At 36.3% G+C, this 24907-nt stretch overlaps 1 protein-coding gene and 2 long non-coding RNA genes across 3 annotated transcripts; 1 reads left to right on the top strand and 2 right to left on the bottom strand.

Annotated features, from left to right (window-relative positions):
• Positions 1-5219: 5219 nt before the first annotated feature.
• LOC110915232 (brefeldin A-inhibited guanine nucleotide-exchange protein 2) lies at positions 5220-18227 on the bottom strand. The gene is made up of 10 exons (XM_022159896.2): positions 16781-18227; positions 13071-13388; positions 12625-12976; positions 11506-11928; positions 10710-10996; positions 10336-10609; positions 9010-9822; positions 8164-8488; positions 6873-7531; positions 5220-6102 (listed from the first exon to the last, which is right to left on the bottom strand). The coding sequence occupies exons 1-10, from the start codon at positions 17974-17976 to the stop codon at positions 5494-5496; spliced, it is 5256 nt and encodes a 1751-aa protein (XP_022015588.1). The 5' UTR covers positions 17977-18227; the 3' UTR covers positions 5220-5493.
• A 2433-nt stretch (positions 18228-20660) lies between these two features.
• LOC110916640 lies at positions 20661-21963 on the bottom strand. The gene is made up of 3 exons (XR_004882968.1): positions 21588-21963; positions 21111-21309; positions 20661-20961 (listed from the first exon to the last, which is right to left on the bottom strand). It is a non-coding gene; the product is annotated as an uncharacterized LOC110916640 (long non-coding RNA).
• On the top strand, positions 21156-22751 carry LOC118487951. The gene is made up of 3 exons (XR_004882970.1): positions 21156-21291; positions 22432-22492; positions 22564-22751. It is a non-coding gene; the product is annotated as an uncharacterized LOC118487951 (long non-coding RNA).
• The last annotated feature ends 2156 nt before the right edge of the window (positions 22752-24907 follow it).

Raw genomic sequence — 24907 nt, 5'->3', positions numbered from 1 at the left:
ACCAATCAATGATTCAAACACCCGATCAACGTGTTCTTCAGCTTTTTTGAAGAAAACCCAGTTTAATTTCATACAGAATCTCATTTTTTCCGGTGATTTTGAAGATAATCACTCGATCCGTTCGATTCGATCGCTGATAAGTGTTTCAATCATTCAAAATTCGCCAATTGTTGAAGAAATCACTTCGATCCATGTAAGAAATTCTTTAATTTCATTTTTACGATCTGGGTTTTTGATTTAGTCATTGCGTTTAACGATCTTGGCGGGGGTCCGGGGGCAGCGCCCCTGGTAGCGGGGTCCTAGGGGCGGCAGCCCCTGGCGGGGTCCAAGGGGCAGAGCCCCTGGCTGCGTTGGTTCGGACAGTTCACAGCACAGACAAAACTATTGTCATGGTTCAATGCGTTTTAGAGAGAACATTTTCTTTGATGGTTTTAGGCAATTGCGTTTTAGAACTAAAACATTTTTATATGTTTTTTTGCCATTGCGTTTTAGAAAAACACATTCTTGAAGTGTTTTTGGTGCATTGCGTTTTAGGTAAAACACTTTTTTAGGTGTTTTCAGTCCATTGCGTTTTACAGAGAACACTTTCTTTTGTTTTTTAGGCAATTGCGTTTTAGAATGAGTCATTTTTAAGTGTTTTCTAGGCCATTGCGTTTTACAAATAAGACATTTCTTTGTGTTTTTGGTGCATTGCGTTTTAGGTAAAACACTTTTTTATGTGTTTTCAGTCCATTGCGTTTTAGAAAACAGACATTTTAAGTGTTTTCTGGCCATTGCGTTTTAGAAATAAGACATTTGTTTGTGTTTTTGGTGCATTGCGTTTTAGGTAAAACACATTTTTATGTGTTTGTAGTCCATTGCGTTTTAGAAAGTAAATTTTCTTTTGAGTTTTTAGGCTATTGTGTTTTAGAAATAAGACATTTCTTTGTGTTTTCTGGCCATTGCGTTTTACAAATAAGACATTTCTTTGTGTTTTGGTGCATTGCGTTTTAGAAAAATGTCATTTTTTTAGGTTTTTTTTTTCAATTGCGTTTTACGTAACTGGGGGTTTTTCTATTGCGTTTTACGCAACTGGATTTTTAATTTTTTTTTTTGAAAATATAGCAATAGTATACTCGTTTTAAAGATAAAAAACGCTCGTTTTTTTTGTGCAATTTTTATAAAAAAAATAATGTCATATGAAAGAGTTATTAACGTTTAAAAAATGGGGGGGGGGGGGAATTGGAGGAGAGAGAAACTATTGCCTTGCATTGACTAGAATACCCCTAAACAAACTCACGCGCCTCTTTTATTCCCTTTAATTTTCCTCATTTAATTTTAGCCCTTGATTAACTAAATGGATGGTCAAGATCACTTCCCAGCCTTCTTAGCCAAATAAACTTTCTATCATATCTCCACGTCACTCATAACTTTCAATCTATTTTTCTCTTGCACTCTCAAACTAACTGAACCTTAACCTAGTTAGCTGACGTTAGATTCCATTTCATTAAACAAGTGTCACATCAGATGCCAAGTCATCAAAAAAGCCATGTCAGCTGCCAAGTCAGATGCCACGTCAGCAAAAAACTAACTGGGTTAGGGTTCAGTTAGTTTGATGGTGTTAGAGGAAAATAAGTTGAAAATTGAGAGTATCATGGTACAATTAGTAAGTTGAAAATGTTATGGTCAAATGATAAAAAATAAGCTTATTTAAGTCCAATATCCTAAAATATAATTACTTGTGTTTGCTTTTTGTGAAAAGTATCAAGACAACGACTACACAATGAGCAATTGAGACATAAAATCATGACGTAAATGGTTGATATTACTTTGTAAAAAGAACTTACATATAAAAGTTTTAAAAATCAGATAAAGATAATCATTGATTTCCATGAAAATATAAGGTTATAAACATTTCAAAACAACTTTTTAAAGCATACACTAACACTATCTCCACATCATTGAAGGCTAGCATTGTGAGATTATATCCTTAAATATCCTTAGCATCTAAGCCCTTCCACAAGGGCTTTGTTTTTATTGGTTTTTATAAGTGAGTGGGTCCGAAGGTAGAAGAACAAAATGTTTTATTTTAATATTGTAGGTAGTGGGTAGGTAATGAGGTCGAAATTAAGAAGGGTAAGGATATTTGTAGGGTTGGAGATGAAATAAGGGTTTTCAAGGATTTGTAAAGATATGATGTGGCATATGACGTGGCAGCTAAAGACGTCTTAGGGCGTACATAGCATTTGAGATAGTCTAACAAATTGAAGTCACCTAATTATTAGATGGTATTTTTTATTTTTTACTATTTACATATACATGTGTAAGTTGTGTACATAAAACATGTGTAAGTTATGTACATAAAATACCATAGTTTATGCATATATAACTTGTGTAAGTTATATCAAAAGAGCCATGTTAGCTGCCAAGTCAGCATCCACGTAAGCGAGAACTAACTGGATTTGACGTCAGTTAGAAAACGTCCGATGTTGGCCACTATGTTGAAAGATGGGACCGATAACGGCCAATAACTCAGAGGCCGAACTATAATGCTAGGAGCCGCAGCACGGGCTACAGCTCAACCCCGTATTCGTACTGTTTTGTTCCGGTTTTATACAAATGATACCCCTAAATAAAATACGAGGATACCCCTAACTAAAAAATAGAATACTTGATATTACTAAAATCCTATTTTTTTTACAAGCCCAAACATTTTACAACTCAAAAACTTATAGAATAATTAAGCCTGAATGATAAAATAAACCCAAATTTTAACAATAATATAATTAAAAGGAGGCCCTAAATATAAACGATAAAGTTAGCCGAAGACCCAAACAATAATCTATTAAGTATTTGTTTTACTTTATTTATTTTCGTTTTTTTATTATTGTATGATTGCACAATAAAAAAAATCAGGATACCCCTAAATTAATGGGCTAGCTCCAATAACTGATAGTTAAGATTATTATAATTCATTATTTCTTGAATTTAAGAGAAAAAAAGAGAAAGTAAAAAAAAGGTAAATGGTTCAGATTCTTTTATGTTTGGTGTGTTTTTTAAACACCCGAATAAAGTGCCGGCTAGCACATTCACTTGACTTGGTAAGGCTATAGGGTGTGGTCATGAATTTCATGACCACCATGACCCTCTATATAGGCACCACATCATCTATCTTTAATCCATTATTCAAAACCACTACTCTAAGGGTGTGGTCATGACCCAAACCACTATCCCCTTTATTTTTGTTAATTTGTTTTTGTCTTAAAATTGTCAAATGGGAGGGTCATGGTAATCGTGGTTTAATCCATGGAAACCACCATCAATCAAGAAGGGGGATGGTATACCATTTAATTAATGATCCTATGTGGAAATAATGTTCCAATCCATGACCCCCACACCCCATAGCCTAAGTATGTTTTTCTTTATGTACCAAGTTGTTGTTTCCGCAACTGCCGGTGGAGGAATGATTATTTTTCCCATTAGGCCTTTGGGTATACTTTAATCTAACTTAACTCCACCTAAGTGATACATCAACTTTTTTTCCTCATTTCATTTTGTCTCACTCTAAGAGGACCCGGGGTGGAAGCCTTTTGCTCCGTGATGAGCATGTATCACGCGTTATACACGGCCGCCGGTCACCACCATCACGCGTTAACTTGACAACGCGTGGCCACTATCACGCGTTGTATATTGAACTTGTTTGTGGTTTTGTGAGTGGATTTGTTGGTTGGGGGGAAATTGTTGGGTGTGGTGATGAGTGATGACCACCCCCACTAAAAATGGTTGTGAGTGATGGAAAAATGGTCGATGACATGGCGAAACTTGATTGGTGCTTGTGAGTGATAAATTCTATCACTAGTGAACCACCCCCCCTCCCCTAAGGAAATGGTTTAACATGTTAATACATAACTCATTTAATGCACTTTAACATTGGGTTTTTGTCTAAAAAAGAAAATAATAATTAATTCAATATGTTAACATGTTAACACAAAACTCATTTAATGCACTTTAACACAAGGAGGGAGTGGTTTGCAATGTTAGTTAACATGCCATATCATTATTAACACTCTAGATGTTGGAGTACACCCCATGGCCTTATATCAAGTTATCAACCAATTCTTACTAAATAATGAAAAATGATAATCTAAGTTTGAAAGAGTAACCAATAAGTTTATGATTAAGACATAATAGCCGTGTTGACTTGGGAACAAATTAAGGATTAAACAAAAGGACAGAAATATGATTAGTTATATCTTTAAAAACAATCAGTGTCATTTACATAAAGTATAGTTTAACATAATATATTTGGGGATTGTGTTTACACATAGATGTGTTGAGTTTTTGTCACTTTCGCTTTTCCACTAATCGAGAATTTAGGGCGATAAAAGGGGTGGGAAATGACATGTTTGCAAAGAGAAAGTTCTTGAGTCGTTCCCGTAACAATAGAGGTGGAAATTTCCAACCATTTGTTTATAAATGAGTTAGTTTGAGTTGTGTGTGATCCCAACTAAACCGAATCAAAAACATGAACAAAAGGGATGGATTAAACAAGTTGCAGGTCACTTTCATTATTGTAATAATATTGTTTGATTTGTTTAATCATGTTAAAGCTTATTAATAAAATGTACAAGAAAACGCTTGTAGCAAAATCAATTGACCTGTCAAAGCAAATGACCTTTTAGCCTAGTGACACCAAGTGTCATCAAGTGTTTATCCCAACCAAAGTGATACGGATTCAAGTCCCACAAAGTGGATAATATGTGGATTTTAAGTGTGGATTTTAGAGATGTAAGACACCTTATCACTATATCATGTCCCTTGGTGACAAAAAAAAAAAAAAAATCAACTGGCCTCCTTTCCAACATGTAATAAAGATGATATATTTCATTCCAAGCCTATTTTGACTCATTACTGAAACCACCTTCCAACGTGTAATAAAGATGATTTATTCCATTCCAAACCCAATTTGACCCATTACTCAAACCACCCCAAGTCCCCACCTGCCCATCTAGCCTTTACATAATTTCTATCAAGAAAAACAATCAAATTGGGGACCCTAAACTCAACCATACAGCTTTATATGAATCCATGTAAAACTTCTAACATCATTAAAACTCAAATCTGACTTCAAAACCATAAATAATATCACCAACAAAACAAATATGCACTTATCTGGGAAATAAACCATACATGGTTTGTGCATGAACCCTCTTGATTCTTTGCTCATATACATTGCAAAAGAACATTAAAAACCAAAATAACATAAAAAATAAAATAAATCATAGAGGTGCATTTTTTGTTGTCTTATCCTTCTCTTAATATTCAAACACATAACAGTTGATTAAGATACAACAAAATTCCTTTTCAAACCTATAGATTCTATGTAGAAGCAAGCCCTCAGAGACCAAACAATCAAAAAAGTTCCCAACTCTGTCATACTATGAACAATATATCCAACCGAAAAAATAAGACTGCATAAGACATTACAAAATCTCAAAATCTAAGGGTACTGTATCAACATGATCGCAACAAAACGGGTCCCACCGAGGAGCTGAGTATTTCCCTTAGGGCTCCCTGGACCTCACTGGACCCATGTTCGCAGCGTATAAGATTTGAGAAAAGAGGGAAAAAGTTGGATAAATTCTTCTCAAATGAAGAATCTCCCAAACTACAAATAGCCTGTAAAGTTGTAACAATAAGCGGTGCACGTGTACCAAGTTCTCTCTTTCTCCCAGACCCTAACGGTATCAACCAGTGGGCCCGGTTAGAAGATGACTCAGTCAAAAATGGAGGGCGTGCTACTTCAACGTAGAATTTCAAGACTTCTTGACAAAGATCGACAAGTTGAGACCCTGCTTTTGATTCATTGTAAAATGGTGGTTGGTCCACTGCAAGGTTTTGTAGAAATGTGAGGCAGGTTTGATATGACTCGATCTCAAGACGTAGTAATGGTGGGTCCTGCATTTGTGTCATTGGGCCTAGCTCTTGTAGCTTGGAACGTAAGGCGACATCAGCGTTTATTGTGTGGGCGTGAATTGCCACTCGGTGCACAGCTTCAAAAACAACTAAGGTGTTGTTTGTTGATAGCTGAGATCTATACATGTTGTAGATCTCTATTATTCCCTGTTAAATTCACACCAAGTTTATATCAAATATCTTTCTAACCCGATTTATTATAGATATAAATAGGCCTGTAAACAAACCGAACATTCATAAACTGTTTGTGAGCTTGTTCGGCGGGAAGTTCGTTAACAAACGAACATGAACACAATTTTTTGTTCATTTACTTAAACGAACGAACATGAACACACGTTTTGTTTGTTCATTTAAGTTCGTGAACGTCCGTATATGTTCGTTTATTTACATTTGTTTATGCTCGTTAATTTATGTTATTCGTTTATGTCCGTTTCAATTTAAATACACAAATAATTATATTCCAATAAATATTAAACATGTAAGGAATTTTCTAACTACTTATATAAATATAATTAATTTGTAATTGAGCTTTCTAGAAATAAAAATGGGTTTTCCAATGGAATTTATAGGAACCAATCACTAATTCATATGAAAAAATTACTTTCCGTTTATGTTTAGTAAATTATGTTCATTTATGTTTCATCAATAATGTTCATTTGTGTTGTATAATGTTTGTTAAATTATGTTCGTTTACGTTCGTGAACTGTTCGTTTAGGTTTTAAAGAACGAACATAAACGAACACGAACTTGCCCATCTTTTCTTAATAAACGAACATGAACAAAAAAATGCGTTCAATGATATGTTCGTGCTCGGTTAAAGTTAGATGAAGGAACACGAACATGCCTTTGTTCATGTTCGTTCGGTTCATTTACAGGCCTAGATATAAAGTAAACGAATAAGCTTACGTGTATCACACCTGAATTAACAAAAGTTGAACAGCAGCCCGACACTTAACATCGGAAACGGCAGCATATAAACGCTCCCTCCTTAAATTATCCAAATCTTCATCCTCCATCCTAGACTCATACGCATCCTCATCGTTCACATCTAAACTATCTCTATCTAATATAGACGAAAAATCAGGAAGTGTAGCATTTGCTGCTTCTTTTAAAGACAAAACAACTTCAAGCCACTTGTCATCCGAGAACAATTCCCCAGCATTACTCATCAACCGAACAAACGAAGCAATCCCGATGCCTGCAAGGCTTTGATGAGGACGTTTTATAAAACTTACTAACAATGTCAATACTTTTCTTAAAAGTGGATTGACAGTGTCGTAGAAGTTAACAAAAAGATCGACAACCAATTGGAGTGCGAGTGTGCATGTTTCATATAGCCAAGTGTCTTGATCGAATCCGTCCACGTCAGCATCGATCCCGTGTTCTGAAGAGTTTTCACCGGATGGGTCGATTGCATGGCGAACGTAATCGAAGATCGGAAATAGGACGGAATCGAACACCTTTTCCCATAGAGGTAGAGAGAAGTGATGACCATGGTTTCGTAACGTGTCGAAGAGTGCTTCGAGGGCACTTTTTCTAATTTCGGGTCTTGGGTCAAAGCTAAGTTCTGATAACCCTGAAGTAACACAACATAATACTTAAATTAAAGCATTAGTTCATACATAGTTACAAATGTATATTTTTATTATAAACTTATATGAGGTTCAATAGGCTTTTAATATGTTTAAATTGTATTTAAAATTTGGAAAATTGGATTTTAATAATCCCAACTTTCATATATTGGCCAGCAACAGTCCCAACTAAGGAAATATTTTGTGACAGGACCAACTTTTAACCTATTTTCCCTCAACGGTCCCATCCTAACTAATAGTTAACCAAGTTAGTTTTTGCTGAAGCAGTCCACGTCATCAAAACTTTGCCACATAAGTAGTCCATGTCATCAAAACTTTGCCACATAAGCAGTCCACATCATCAACACTTTTTTACTTTTTTGCCGGCCCACGTTAGCAAAAACTAACTGGGTTAACTTTTAGTTAGTATGGGACCGCTCAGGGAAAATAGGTTAAAAGTTGGTACTGTCACAAAACATTTCCTTAGTTGGGACTGTTGCCAGCCAATACGTTAATGTTGGGATTATTAAATCCAATTTTCCTTAAAAATTCAATAATTATCATAAAGATGTATTAAAGTAGAAATATACTTGTACATTGTGGTTGCATATGCATATGCATATGTGTCTTTACTTACCAGCTAATAGTGGAAACCAGAAGTACAGAGTTCCATCTTTATCCTCCAAATATCCAATATCTTTGTCCTTATTCATTGAGGAAGATCCTAAACCTCCTTTAGCCAATTTTGCAGCACACAAACGCAAGAAGGCAATAGCATTTAGGCTAATATCCTTATCGAATCTGCTACCCGTGAATGCAATCAAACAATTCACACAATCTGTAAACGTGGTGGTTTCCGTCTCGGTAATGTACGGGAAATAATCCCGCACGATTTTCTCAATCATTTCAAATGCAAGAAGTACGATATTTTGGTGGTCATCATAAGCTGCTGTAGTGAAGACCTGGGAATTTACCACAAATAAAAATTGATATTAATTGAAAGAGTAAAATGCCATTTTCGTCCCTGAGGTTTGGCCAGTTTTGCAACGTTCGTCCAAAGGTTTGTTTTTTCAAATCTGGATCCAAAAGGTTTGAAATCTTGCCATTTTCATCCGGCTCGACGCTCGTTAACTCCATCCATTTTTCTCCGTTAAGTTAGGGGTATTTTCGTCTTTTTCTCCGTTAAGGGTATTTTGAATACTTGTACATTATGCTAAATGCTTGTACATAAAGTGAAAAAGACCGAATTGCCCTTTAAGTTGATACAAAAGACAGATATACCCCTGACTTAACGGAGAAAAATGGATGGAGTTAAAGAGCCGGATGAAAATGGCAAGATTTCAAAGCTTTTGGATCCAGATGCGGAAAACAAACCTTTGGACGAAAGTCACAAAACTGACCAAACCTTAGGGACGAAAATGACATTTTACTCTAATTGAAAACAGAAAATGTATTTGAAAAGGTGTATTTAAAAAGTAAATACCATGAACATGCTTTTCCATCCTGACTTAACATTATTGACACGAGAAAGAACCATCTGAGAGATGCATCTGATGATTAGTTCTCTGATTTCCACAGCATTACTTTTGCGCATGACAATCACAAAAGGCTTCATGAACTCGTTTTGGAAGTTGTAATTAGCCAACTCTTCACGTTCTAAGAATTTCATAGACAGTTGGCGTAAAGAATCCATTGCAAATATCGCAATCGATAGGTTTTCAGAACAACCAATAGTTACAAAAAAGTTAGAAAGTACGTTCCAGATGCTTGTCCAAACGAGCCTAATGCGATTCATGTTATAGTGGGCGATTTCAACTATTTTGGTGAGACTAAACACTCGTGGATCAGATGTGGATTTTAACTCCTCCATAGACACCTTGCACAACGCTTTGACAAAGTCAACTATCGCCTCGCTATTGAGTTTCTGACTCTTTATGAATATGCGATTCATTTCGCCAACTTGTTCCAACATGTTATACTTGGAGACCAAGTTATTCACCTGCTCAGATGTGATACCTGCAGAAGTATTACCACCAATGCCAGCACTATCGTATGAACCTCTTCTTGTTGCTGGCTGTATCCTCCCAGCTCCCTTTTTCTTAAGAACGGGAAGGATGTTTGACTTTGTTTGTTTTGACTTTTCGGATTCATTTTGATTAACAGCGAAAAAAGCCGCATCTGGTGGAGCCCCTTCTCCCAATAGATGCAGATGCTCAAACCGTGAAACGCATGTTAGAATATGCTCCCATGCATCCTGTAGATAATTCCCATCTTCATCTGCAATTGTAACTATTGCCTGTGAAATAATAAAGAAAATAATAAGAAGAGTAAAATGCCATTTTCGTCCCTGAGGTTTGGCCAGTTTTGCGACTTTCGTCCAAAGGTTTGTTTTTCCGTGCCTGGATCCTAAACGTTTGGAATATTGCCATTTTCATCCGGCTCGTTAACTCCATCCATTTTTCTCAGTTAGGTCAGGGGTGTTTCAGTCTTTTTTGATAACTTAAAGGGCATTTCGGTTTTTTTTTCACTTTATGTAAAAAGACCAAATACCCATGGAAAAGACCAAACTCCCCTTTTAAGTTAGCCAAAAAAGACGGAAATACCCCTGACTTAACGGAGAAAAGCGGATGGAGTTAACGAGCCGGATGAAAATGGCAAGATTCCAAACCTTTTGGATCCAGATGCGGAATAACAAACCTTTAGAGGAAAGTCGTAAAACTGACCAAACTCTGCGACAAAAATGGTATTTTACTCAATTTGTGAATATATAATTAGAAGATTTCATATGTTAATGATAAATAATAAAAACCTTGATAGCTTCTATGTTTTTTTGTTTTATATCGGCAGGTGAATGGAGCGAAGTAAACTTTGCAAGTGATGTTAAAAAAGCATCTCTATGCGTCTTCATCGACATTGCTGATGTCACATGGATAGCACAACGAAAGCCTTCCAAACAAAGAGATATTATTATCTCGTCATCATTTCGGTCAAGCGGAACGCTAAAGGCAGCTAACATAGGCGCCCAGCACACCTCTATCATGAATGTAAGTATAAACACGTCTGTTGCAGGATAAAAAACTGACCTACAAAGTCGTTATAAGTGAAAACAAGATAAGGTAAGAATTAATATTGTAAAGAAAAGAAACCCGACTGAAAATCTGAAAGATAGATGATTCATCTCACTCTGATTTGCGGGCTTTCTCTTTGAACTGTTCTTGCATGTGTCGCATAAGATCATCACTTGTTTGATTTTCATCATAGTTCTTACGCACCACAATATTCAAAATACTGTCTAAACTCAGAATCATGTTTGAGTTTACAGACTGCTTCTGTTGAAGGGCGAAATCATCTTCTTTCATTTTAATTTCATTTCTTGATATGCGTTCAAATAACGATCTTAGATACTCCTCAGGTAAGTCTTTACCATCATCTATGCCACGGTTATTTCTTATAAAATCATCAGCTGACATCTGCATACAGTAGTCATCTCCGGTATTAGCAAAACTTTTAGGTCAAAATAAGAGTAAAATGCCATTTTCGTCCCTGAGGTTTTGTCAGTTTTGCGACTTTCGTCCAAATTTTTGTTTTTCCGCATCTGGATCCAAAAGGTTTGAAACCTTGCCATTTTCATCCGGCTTGTTAATTCCATCCATTTTTCTCCGTTAAGTCAGGGGTGTTTCCGTCTTTTGTGTTAACTTAAAAGGCAATTAGGTCTTTTTCACTTTATGTACAAGCATTTAGCATAATGTACAAGTATTCAAAATACCCCTAACAGAAAAAAGACGAAAATACCCCTGACATAACAGAGGAAAATGGATGGAGTTAATGAGCCAGATGAAAATGGCAAGATTTCAAACCTTTTGGATCCGAATACGGAAAAAGAAACCTTTGGACAAAAGTCGCAAAAACTGGCCAAACCTCAGGAACGAAAATGGCATTTTACTCTCAAATAAATACGAAGTATGATAAATGATGATACCTTATTTTTTACCATGGCGTTATGAGCATCCGTATTGAGCATTATAACAGAGTAAGCAAGAACATATGCTGTGTCAGCACTAGTGAACGCTTTTGGATTGCATTTGCAGTAACGCTCAGCGAATTTTTCCATAATTCGATCAATTTTTTGTGCTTCACCGGGTAACCTAAAGCCCCGTAAAAAGACTCTGATTGCTTCATCAAAATCCATACCACGAAAGTCAAACGAGTCAATGTATGCATGCATTACTTTCAGTGATAAATCTTCTCTTTCACCAAGATAATCACCAATCAACGTCTTGTTTAAACCAGATGCATTTTTCAGAAACTCCGCAATTTCTTCAGGTGAACTCCCCACCTTATTCACGTTGATCAAGAATTCAATTCCCTTTTTAGGCTTCCGGTTAAAAAGCGATATACCTTCCTGCCATTATATATATGACAAATGTCAAGTGGATGAAGAGTGATTGTATTTTATTTAAGTTCTATTATTATATAATATTTAGCAAACTTAATCAAGAATAGATCAATATTTTTTTAACTTTTAATTTTTATTATATTATTATATTATAATTAGTTCTATCTATTAGTTTATTTTTATGATATTTTTACTATTATAGTTAGTAACTATTAGTTACTATAATGTATATTTTGTTTTTTGTTTATAACTTTAATAGAACGAGTCACATATAATCAATTTTTTTCTCTAGCGTGAGGCACCTGATCGATACCGTTTGAACATCGGTATCGGTACCATATTTTATTTTAGGGTTTTCTCGACGTGGTGGTAAAAAGTTTGTTAATAACGGAGTTGTATTCACAACAAGGTATTTTTTGGTAACGTAAGCTATAGCAAGTTCCGGTATAATAACTTTACCACGACGAACCGAAATGTACCAGATTACCAGCCGAACAACATCGGTACCGGTACTGATATTCATTTGTATGATTTTCAATCAATGTAAACATGTGTAGATATCATGTTGTGCATGTCTATTTCGGTTGCTATTCCGAGTGTTGATACCATATTGAACCAAACCGATACCGACCGAATACTAGTTAATTCTAAATTAGAGAGTTATCAAATCAATAGACGAATAAGAAAATGTGAAATATTTACTTGAAGTTCGAGTTTGTAAGCCCGACGTTGCTCGATCGCTGAAGCATCTGAAACTTCACTAGAGGGATCAGATTGAGAATCAGAGCCCTCAACAAGCTCATGCTCATTTGAAATTCCATTTTCTATTGGTGGATTTCCAATTTCAGGAATATTATCTGCCAGCTCAGGTTTCTTTGTAGAATGAGGATCGGGAATGCGTAACTGTTTATTCATCCAATCTCCCATTGATTTCAAAACCGCAATTAAACACTTCATAGCTTCAAGTTTCATGGTAATATCCTGAGGTGGCAAAAGTGTAGTTGCAACTCCAGGTGGGACCCCTTGGGCAGTCTTAAGAAGCCCATTGACCATTCTGATAAAAGATTAGAGCACGGTCAACAGTCAACACTACAGTTTTCAAGGTGATCCATATAATGATATAAATGTCAATGTGTTAGTTGCCATACCTTTCAAAAATGTTAGATGAATTGACATCACAATCATAGTTGACGAATATATCAACTAAAACCTGTGAATCAACACATAATCTTTCGAGAAACCGCAGTACTATCATCTTTTGCTGAAAATTAGGTTGAGCGACATTCTCGAGAACTCTGAGAACAATCATGGGAAAGAATACTCCGATTTCTGCCTTCAAGCCAGCTCGAAATCTCGACAACAAGCTAATGAAAATTGAGCAAGAGAGCTGAAATACAATTATAAGGGTTGATGCGCTATTCTTGAGCAAAGATAAGCATAAGTACTGCTTAATGGCACCTAAAAACCTGCACCACAATGAAAATAAAAAGATTAGCATGCAACGAGTTTTAAGCAATCAACCTGATTGACCCACTTGGCCCGTTTCCGTTTAAGCAAGTTTTTTAAAATTACCTGTTTGAGCAGTTGGATATAAAACATATCCTGAGACTGAAATGGCTCATTATAAGTAAAAAAAAGTAAGTTACCGCATCTAATGCCTGTTCTATGTTATTTTGCTTTGATGCTCAACAAACCGATAACCAATTTCGTTGATGATATTTGAAATCACAACCCAAGTATTGTAGGGATCCACTGGTACCATAAGGCTAAAAGGCCAGTTGGTTGACAATTCTATGTTTTAGAGTGAATAGGTCAAGCAACTTAAGATAGCCAACATATAATCATTATAATTGTATATTTATTGTGTATATTGTATAATAGGGTTACATAGGGTCTCTACATATAGAGATTATATAACTAGTCTAATAGTGAAGGAAGGAATTAAAAGAGAGAAAAGAAAGGAGCAAGTGAAGCGTCACTGTTAACTTCAACAATTAACTTAACATTAGAATGTCATGCTTTGTAGAGGTATCTCAAGGGGTCTACGGACTACGGGAAAAGGTGTCATAGGTCCAATTAAGAACTCATGAGATTTGTAAAGTTGGCTCATGTACCAAGGAAGAATCATGTAAATCGTGGGATTACACCTAACTTTCATAACTAAAAAACCGAGAGTTGTTTCCTAACAAAATACACATTTCCAAAAATGATTTATCATTTTAGGTTCTCTGTGATAAATAAAACAAAAATAACTAATCATATTAAACTAATAACCTTATGAGTAACTGGTAAATGCATATTAGATTCCCTGGACTATTAGAAAATGATATTTATTTTATTTATATTAAACTCCTTATAGCTCTTGTCAGTTGCCACAGCAACAGCACTTGGATTTAGGCCTGGCAATGGATTGGATATTGATCCATATCCAATCCAATCCGATCCATTTAAATCACTTATTGGATCATAAAAAATATCCACTAATCCATTAATTAATCCAATAGATCAATCCATTTATCCAATTAATTATATGGATCAATCCATGATCCATCCAGATCGATCCATTACTGGAATATCTGATTGTAGGTGCCTCTCAAAAGTCCAATACCTCAATTTTGAAATCAATCCAGCCTCTTCTCTCCGAAAGTCCAAGGTTCGTTTTGACGATTCAGCAATTCACGATCCAGTCACCAAAACTTAGCTCAAATCTTAGCTGTGATTCAATCACGATTCAGTTGCTCTTCTCTCCAAAACTTAGCTCAAATCTTTGATCTTCTTCAAGTCGAGCTGCGATTTTTTTTCTGCGGGTACGTTCCGCGGCAGTTTATTTACATTTTCTTCATGATTCTGTACTAATTTCCGTTTACATGCGTTCGCATATATCTATTCTGTGAATTGGTTTGCAAATTTGAGATGTTGTTGGAAAGCAATTGTTTTTGTTCACCAAGTGTTTGATAAAAATCCCCAATGAAAGCATTAGTAGTAGTAGTAACTAGTAAGCGGCCTAAAAGAAACTTAATCCATGGTGGGGTTGGTGAATGATTTATTTTGCTTAGGAATGTTACAAGTGAGACCGATCTTTTGCTTAATAATTAAACTAGAATTGTGTGTTTTATGCATTTGATTAGTGTTATATGTTGCGACCTGTCTTCAGAATGTAGGCATTTGATTGTGATTAACACTTAACAGTCAAAACGTTTAATAGTTTAACACAAGTTGTTGTTTGACAAAGTTAGCTGTAGCTGGGAGAGTGTTTGATGAAAGTTGTAATTCCAGCCAAATACGAATTCAGATGGTAAACATGGTTAAAAATGAGTTTTAAGATGACTTTTTAAACTTGATGGATTTTGTAACACGTTGTTTTTAAGGGAAATATTTTTTACTTCACATTTTTTTCTTTTGCACAGACACAAATTTTCTAATTAATTTTAGGGGTTCAGGACTTCAGGTGTACAAGTGTATTACTTGATGATATGGTGTACAAGTGGAGGCTATGTGTCTTTTCTTTGTTGTGCATGAAAGTGTATTATAAATATAAAATAAATAGTCGCGCCTTCCACATGTCATCCAACCAATCGCCATTAGGAGCGTGCAGAACCCGTCTAAACCGGCGGCCTAGACTGATGCCAAACCGAACCATTCCAAGTACATGCGTATGGTCTGGTCTGTGGTTTATTGATCGGGTCCTGTTCGAAACCATAATAGCCCAAACAAAACCGAACCGCTTGATGAGTTCTTTTCATCAGGGATGCTGAAATGAGCTAGAGTTTTCAAATATTTTGAATGATGACTTCCACTCAGTAGAGTTCTCTTCTCTAACAAATGTGTAAAACTTATGAATGTCAAGTTAAAAGTTCACCTAAGCTACTGTGAAAGCTTGAAGAATAACGCACGAATAACGTGCAGATCAGGTATTGACGCGAATAACGCACCAAAAACTTGCAGTTCAGGTATTGACGCTTAATGGGTGTGATATGAGTGGATGTACTAATTAAGCAATTCTATTAACATCCCATATTCCCATGATTGCAGCAACCAAACGCAGCCTAGCGCGGTAGCTAAGTCAAATTGTTGGTTGTAGTCTAGATTTTTTTTTATTTTTTAGAAATTTTTTAGATATTTTTGAATTTTTTTTTAATTTTTTGGACTTTTTTGATTTTTTAAATTTTTTTCGATTTTTTATTTTATTTTATTTTTTTTCGATTATTTTATTTTTTTTATTTTTTGTATTTTTAGAGGTTTTTTATTATATTTTTTATTTGGATCGATCCGGATAGTGATCCATCCATTTAAAATTATTTGGATATGGATCAGATCACGATCCATTATGTTGGATCATGGATCGGATCATGATCCATTTAAGTTGGATCATTAATGGATCAGATCATGATCCAACCCATATCCATCCATTGACAGGCCTACTTGGATTCACACAACCACATAAACCATTTTAAGAGTACGCTTAAATGGAGCATGAACCAAAAATCATGAATCTTAATATGTAAATGACTAAATGGTAACTAGAAGGGTTTCATCACCAAAACGCACAAGTTATTCATTACTTCATAAAGAACAGCTAACACATAATGGTATATGTCAACATGTAATCTCATATAGCTTGTGCTTCTTCAGGCAAGCATGTACCAAACCCTAGTGTACTAAAGGACAGCTAATCCGCTACAAAAGAAAACCCATAAGAAGTCATTATCAATGGAACAAGTCCTACCATTGCATCACAAACCTTAAATTCCTCAAAGAACACATCTACATTTAAAAGGAGCTAAAGAGATGTTAACTAATTAATCATCATCACCCAATTATAAACATCTAAGTGAAAAAACAGAGCTTAAGCAAGTACCTTTCACTAGTTCTAAAAACCGCCCCTGCATTCTCCAGCAAGATCTTCAACAACTCCAAAGCAACAATCTTTCCACGCATCAACTGCGGGTCCGCCAACGCATCTTTGGGAGGAGTCTTCATCGACAGCTTACAAAGAGCACGAAACACTAAAAATGCATCCCTTCTCAGCTTATTCCCAATCTGAACATCCATTTCATCCTCCCTATCACCCTCCCCATCCGCCAATTCCCCTTTCCGCCCCTCCAACGCCGTCTTATACATACTAATCTCCCAATACTTAGCATCCAACATATCCTTATCCGTAGAGTCCAACAAATCCGCTGGATTCGTCGCCTCCACAGTCTTCATCTTCGTCTCAAACGCCCCATCATGCACTCCACTTCCACCTGCATTGGATCCAACCGGCATCCCCGGATTCAAAACCCCATCCATTCCATGAATAACCTTACTAATAAACCCTTGCACAAACACTGCAGCCGCACTATCACCATCTCCCCCCTTCTCCAACGGCTCCATCATCTCCGCCACAACAATCGGCTGCACTGGCACCGTCGAACTATCTGCCTCCATCCTCCTAAACACAATCACAAGCATCTGCACCAACGACGCCTTCGCAGTCGTCTGATTAACCGCATACTTACTCCCTAAATAAACATCATAACAAGTCCTAACAATCTGCAACAAACTATCACCATGTATCCTCAACGAAACCGACGTAACCGCAGACAAAATTGTCTTCAACACCAACAACTCCACTCCTTCCTCACCAAACTCACAACATTTACACACCGATTCGATCACTTTCGCTAACAATTTCGCATCCGGACCACCGCTAGGGTCCGCTTCACCGTGTAAGTAACCATAAGCTATCAATTTCTGTATACAATCAACAGCAGGTTCAACAATTTTAATATTATCAGAACAACAGGCATTAATAAAAGGACTTAATATGAGTTCTGATTCAGCTAGGGTTAGCTCGGTGGTGCCGGAATCGTGGAGGACTCCTGGAACTGGTGGTTGAGATGACGTGGCAGCGTCTGATTGGTGGTTGTTTGAAGTGATGTGGTCGAGTACGGATTTGGATTCGTTTGCGAGTTTTGAGTGTTTGCGCCATGAGCTGTTTTTGATGATTTTTTCTAGGGCTGGAACTAGTATGGTGTTGATGAGGCGCGATTCGGATACCGAAACGGCCATCTACGGATTGATCCGGTTGGATTTAGAACGAAAGTTGTGAGTTGTGGTGGTTGAATTGTAGTGAAGTGGTGGTGGATCTGTAGGGGAAATGGTTGTTTGCGGCGGTGATTTCGCCGGAGTTGAGTGAGAGTGAAGAGTTGAGACTCGGATATCGGGTTTGGATCGTGTTAATACATCCAGAAAATGACCCAAAGTGTTTGCGATAAATGTAACTGCGGTTAACAGTCCGTGTTTTGTGACGGATAGCCATTTTTTTGCGTGATGTGGTGATGATTCCACCGGTATGATTTAGGTTTGGCAAATCTCATTTTTGGCAAATAATAATCCCAAGTCAGTTATTAGCCAATAATAATCCGACCTCGTCCATTTTTTTTGTAAAATAGTCCGCCGTTAAAATAGCTTAACGGAGTTAAGTTTTTCTCCGAATTACAAACCAATGTTTTAGGACTTTTGATCAGAACGAGGATACGAGTCGATTGATGTAAAACTTACCTCGAAATACTACCCCCAACCCACGAAAACGGTGCTTCAATTCGGGTGTTTAAGTTCCAATTAACAAAATTCAAGCCATTTCGAACACAATTTCGAGGTAAGTTTTACATCAATCGACTCGTATCCCCGTTCTGATCAAAAGCCCTAAAACATCGGTTTGTAATTCGGAAAAAAACTTAACTCCGTTAAGCTATTTTAACGGCGGACTATTTTACAAAAAAAATGGACGAGGTCGGATTATTATTGGCTAATAACTGACTTGTAATTATTATCGGCCAATTTCTGAAAGATGAGATTATTATTTTCCAATTTGCCTTTAGGTTTTTACGCGTAAATAATTCAATCAGTATCATTTTGGTTTGTTTAGCCGTCAGCACTCAAAAAATGAAAAACAATGACAAATGTAAAATAAAAATCAAAATAGGCTTGTTCTCGAGCAAAAATATTATTTAATAGTTCAAAGAGTTAATTACTGTTTTCGTCCCTGAGGTTTCTCAAAAATAACGGTTTCAGTCCATTAGTTTAAAAATTGCGAATTCAGTCCATTAGTTTAAAAATTCGTAACCATTTCAGTCCACCAACTTAACTCCCATCCATTTATTCTGTTAAATTTGGGTGAAATTACAAAATTGCCCCTATGATTTGATTAAAAAAAACGCTGGTCACCATCCTATACCACTGTCGCCATCCACCGCCGTTCACCACCGTCACCATCCCCAATCCAAAACCCTGGTCCCCACCACCGTCGTTCAACACCGCCTACAATCACCATTGAGAGAGTTTCAATTTCAGATCTAAAAGGTCTCAGATTTGATAGATGGCAGTGGGGCATGGTGGTTGTGGTGGTGAATGATGGTTGGTGAGGGAGGGAGACGGGTGGTTATGGCAATGAACGATGGTGGTAGTGGTGTGGTTGTTGTGTTTGCAAAAACCCCATTGATTCTTCCCCTGTTTCGAACACCATCCACCACCACCGTCAACACCATCCACCACTGCCACCATCGTCAATAATCAGTCAGCACCATCCACCACCATTGTCAACACCATCCAACACTGCCACCATCGTCAATAATCAGTCAGCACCATCCCCACACCTCTGGCCACTCCATAACTACCACTGCCACCACTGGCCAATTGAATAGAGGAGGAAATTGAACATGAATTTAGTTGAGGAAAGTTGGAATGGATCGAGATACATGTATATATACAAATTCAGAGGCGGTTAAGGAGTCAAAAACGTAATGAGATTTGTGGAGGTGTTTGGGGTTAGCGGATAAGCATGAATAGCAGAGAAAACGGGATTTGATTTGGTTTTTAAGTTGATACGGAGAGGAGATAAACATTGCGAACGAACACGAATGAAAAACGACTGTATGGAAGGAGCTCCGGGTTTGCCGGAATCCGACCGGAAATTTCGGAGAAGATGACCGGAAGAGCGGTCTTTCTGTTTGTTTGAAATTTGTTTTGAGGAATTGCAATTTGGTCCCTGCATTTTTAACTCTTTTCAATCAGGTTTAACACTTGAAGATTTTCACCCAAAGTTAACAGAATAAATAAATGGATGGAGTTAAGTTGGTGGACTGAAATGGTTACGAAAATGAAACTAATGGACTGAAATCGCAATTTTTAAACTAATGGACTAAAACCGTTATTTTTGACAAACCTCAGGGACGAAAACAGTAATTAACTCTAGTTCAAAATTCAATAGTTTTAAATATCATCCAATAGTGTATGCCTTGCTACCTTCCACTTTGTCTTTAAAACTTAGCTTTTCCACAACTGTGTTTCCAATGTCCACCTGGATCCGACTTCACCATACTCCAAATTGCAAGCAACCAATTTGCATGAATTGAAAATATGTTATGTTAATGCTTGATCACAAGAAAATGTTTACTTAGTTATTAATTTCGTGCTAATACATCTAGATGACAAATGAAAATGAGTTAAAACAACAAAACGAATGAAAATGAGTTGTTTGAAAAATATTTAGAAATTGTTTTAATTAAATTTACTATTATATTTTTGATCAATAGTTTGTCACATACTCGTTGTATAGAGTAATCATCATGTGTGATTGTAGTTAGTTTCTTCTTACTCTTGTAGGATATTTTCTCTAACTTCGATCCATATAATTTCCATGTATTAGAGTATATGTGTGTGCAGCTTGTATGGGATGTTATATAGTTGTTATGTTAGTTGAGTTTGGGTATAAATAGATGATGTATTATTCATATTAAGACTAATGAGAAACTGTTTACTATCTCTTACAATTCTGTTGATTTACATGGTATCAGAGCATATGCTCTTGATTCTGGTGACTTGATTCTGGCATGTTGTTCAATCTCAGGCAAGACTTCCATTTTTTCCGGCGAAATTTTCATTCTTTCCGATCAATCATTTTCAAATCTCATCTTCAAAATTTGTTCTTCTCTTCTTCAAATTTCGTCTTTAATCTGTTTGTCTCCTTATCAATCATGACAGATTCATCATCATCTTCAACAACAAATGAAAATCACATCAATTCAGGCAACAATTATCCAAATATTACCAATCTTATGCCAATTAAGTTGGACAATACCAATTTTCTGAACTGGCAACATCAGATTCTAACTATTTTGAAAACGTTAGGTTTACTTCAGTACCTGAATTGTGAAGTTGTTCCACCAAGTGAAGTTGAAGCTAGAATTGCTTGGGATAGATCTGATGCTTATGTGTGCGCCTTGATAACAACAAATCTTTCTCCATCGCTAATTCAGATTGCCTAGAGGAACTGCATCTGCTTCAGAATTATGGCAGAAAATAGAGGAGATGTTTCATCAACAGGTATTCGCGAACCAAAATCTGTACAGAACAAATTTTCACTCATTAAAACAAGGTTCCAATTCTGTTTCTGAGTTCTGTGATGATGCTAAAAACTTATTTGATTCTCTTCAAGCTATAGGAGATCCAATAACAGAAGATAGTCTTGTTTTGCAAGTTTTAAATGGATTACATTCCCATTATCGATTGTTTGTTACAAATATAGAAAATTGTGATTTGAAACCCTCGTTTTCTCAATTGCGTGCCAAATTATGAACTCATGAATCACGTCTAAAACAAACTGAAGCAAATTATCATACCTCTGTTCCGATTTCCGCCATGGCTGCCATACCCTTTGAAAATTTTTAAAACTAATCCATACCCGGCCTAATACCCGTCGGGTATCGGGTATACTCGTCCCATTTATGTCGGATTTCGGGCATACCCGTTGGGTTCGAGTATTTTTGCCATCCCTAGTCCAGTATCGCTCTTATGCGCGGATGACAAATAGGTGAAGTTCTACACTATATGAGTGTTGCTTTCTATGAGGGTTAGCTGGCGTGGCCCAGCTTTCCATTCTTTGATCTTATGCACCTCATGTTTGCTATGTGAGGTGGTTGATGGAATATTGATTTCATGCGCGTGATATCGAAAAGGTATGGTCCTAAATCATGCGCAAGTCATTCGCGCAAAGGACCATGCCCAAACTTAATCAGAGCAACACTCAGCTATTCACAAAGATCATGCGCGGTCCCTACCCGCGTACGCTCATATATGACAGTTAATAATAGTACAATCAGTACAAATGGCAAGAACCTATAGCCAATTAGTGTGCGTTAGGCTCTCTCTGTCCATACAATTTCCACGATGATTAACCGTGCAAGATACAAACAATACAAAAATTTACTAATAATTATATCAAAATACGTGAAAATGATATTCATTTTTTAATTTTTTAATATGATAAACATAGAAATTATGTTTTTTTTTAAGTCAAACATGGTCTGAGTCGAGTTACTAGATCCCATTCTGGCCAAGGTTGACTGCGTTTAATCGATTCCGAGTAATTAGGCGTAGTTAAAGAAAGTCTCCTCAGGGCACCTTGGAGCGATTACTTAGAGAGCACTCGAACTTAGAAACCTTGTTTTACAACCATGTCTGCAGGTACACCAACGCCGGTTCCAACGTGTAGTCGAGAGGGCACCGGATTATGGTGTCTTTCTCGGTAAGCACCCTTCCCACCCCAACCTTTTCTCTCTTTTTCCTTGATGAATTATTTAGAAATAAATTTCACAGTTCTGTATGGAACAAAACAAAAAGCCCAGTGGAAAGACAAGCTAAAGAGTAAAGCAGAGAGGAAAAGTCAAAAAGAAGGAAAATTCTACTATCACTTCTTACTCAATCTACATTATTTTTTTGGTGTAATTAACTTTTATTGAGTGATTTTTTTATTCTCATATATGAATTGAAAGAAGATTATTTACTTAGACGAAGATATTGTGTTTATCGATTTGGGTTTCGATTTGTTTACTTTATTTATCTTGAAGGTTTTTTCAATTTTATTTTCAACTGAGAACATCTCAAATATTTCAAGTTTCGGATTCGCTTGCCACATCATGTTTGTTTGTCATCCTTAGACTATGTGTAATGGGGCTGTATATGGCGCTCTTTTCTTTCATAACGCCCCCATAGCGCCCCGAACACCACTACGGGGGGCGTTATGGGGTAAAAATTTTCTCCTCCCGTTATATATTTCGCGGCGCCATGCTTGTTGTTTGTTTTCCCTCCACTCACACAGACATATATATATACATATATATGTATAGTTTAAGGGTTTATTAATTAAGGGGATGGTTCAAATGAAAACCACTTTTATTGTGAAAACTCGAAAACTAACTAAAAAAGCCTAAAAAAACCTAAAAAACATACAAATTTTTTTTTTTTTTTTACAATTTTTTTTAGAAAAATCGCTACTTTTTATATATGGAAAAAAAATTTCAAAAAAAAAAAAAAATTTTTTTTTGGTTGTACTGCACATGTGCACTAATACGGAAAGCCTAAACCACTTAACCCACCCCCCACCGACACCACCCAAAAACCTAAACCCCCCACCCCCCCCCCAAAACCTAAATTCACCCTCCCACCAAAAGCCTAACCCCCCCCCCCCCAAAAAAAAAAAAAAAAAAAAAAAACCTAAACCCCCCCACCCCCACCCTCCCGAAAACCTAAAACTAAACCCTAAACATAAACCCGAAAAAACCTAACCCCCCCACCCCCACCCCCCAAAAACCTAAACCCCCCTCCCCCCCACCCAAAAACCTAATCCTAATCTTAAACCTCAAAAAAAACTAACCCTAAAAGCTAAACTAGAATCAAAAAACTAATTTTAAGCATGTAATGCACATTGTAGTACATGTTATATTGCACATGTGCACTACTATAATAATAGTATTGAAAACAAGACGACACCATAAATCTTTTTTTATGTCATAAAAAATATGCTCGAATATACTTGAATGAAAGATAAGAAAATTTGTGATCTTATGGTGCCATTTTTGTTTTAAAATGATAACGTATGGAGAAATGGGAAATGTTTGAAAAGTTATATATTTTTTGTTCCAATTTTACCCCTCCTTCATTAAAAGTCTTCCCTCCCTCCTTTTTAGTGGGTTTTAGTTAGTTTTCTAGTTTTCACAATAACTAGTGGTTTTCATTTGAACCTTCCCCTTATTAATTAATTGGGTAATGATAAGGTAGTGGCGTTATGACTACGAGCTTAAATGCATAAGGCCCCATAACGCCCACACGCTGACGTGGCGCGCCACGTATCACATAACACCCAAAAAAAACTTTATGACTACACATCACCTTAACTTTGTACTAGTGTGGTGTTATGTCTTTTAGATTTTGAGTGTGACAATTTAAAGTCACTAAAAGAAATTAGGACATTGAATACATTTAATAGTCTATTTCTAGCTATGGACTAATGAACTCACTCTTAGGGGCTGTTTGGTAGTCTCTCTTAATGATCATTCAGATGTTACCTTTTAATGGTTAAAAACCTCTGAATGAATAAGAGGCAACCTCAAGTCTGAATGGTTAAGAGGTAACCTCTGAATGGTAAATCATCATATGTCACTTTCTTCTACCTTCTTATTGGTAAAATTCTTAATGGTTTCATTAAGAGGAAGCCTCTTAATGACCATTCAGAGGCTACCAAACAACCCATAATTCTAGTTATAAAAGAATAACTAGCAGTCTAACATCAATGTAAAGTAAATTAATACATATACAACTTATGTTTTCACCTAAATATCCATACATTAAATAGGTGTTCATCAGTTTGATTTCATATTTTATTTATTAATACATAAAATCTAACTAAATAGTTATAACAGTAATAAAAATATTGATATGTCTAGTATTGTACACACTATTATAAACCAAGGTTAACCTTATAGTCGATCCATTAAAGCTTCTAATTCCTATCTAAAGTCTAAAGACTATTAGTGAACCCAAATTGTGCCGACAAACCATAAACAAACGACTTTTTATTGCTTGCGACATTACTCAAAAAATTTGACTTGGTCAAACAACGAACTAGTGGTCGAACACATTCGTTTGCATCATATCATCCCAG

Source organism: Helianthus annuus, chromosome 16 (assembly GCF_002127325.2).
Source record: "Helianthus annuus cultivar XRQ/B chromosome 16, HanXRQr2.0-SUNRISE, whole genome shotgun sequence".
NCBI lineage: Eukaryota > Viridiplantae > Streptophyta > Magnoliopsida > Asterales > Asteraceae > Helianthus > Helianthus annuus.
This window is presented reverse-complemented; position numbering and strand designations above follow the sequence as displayed.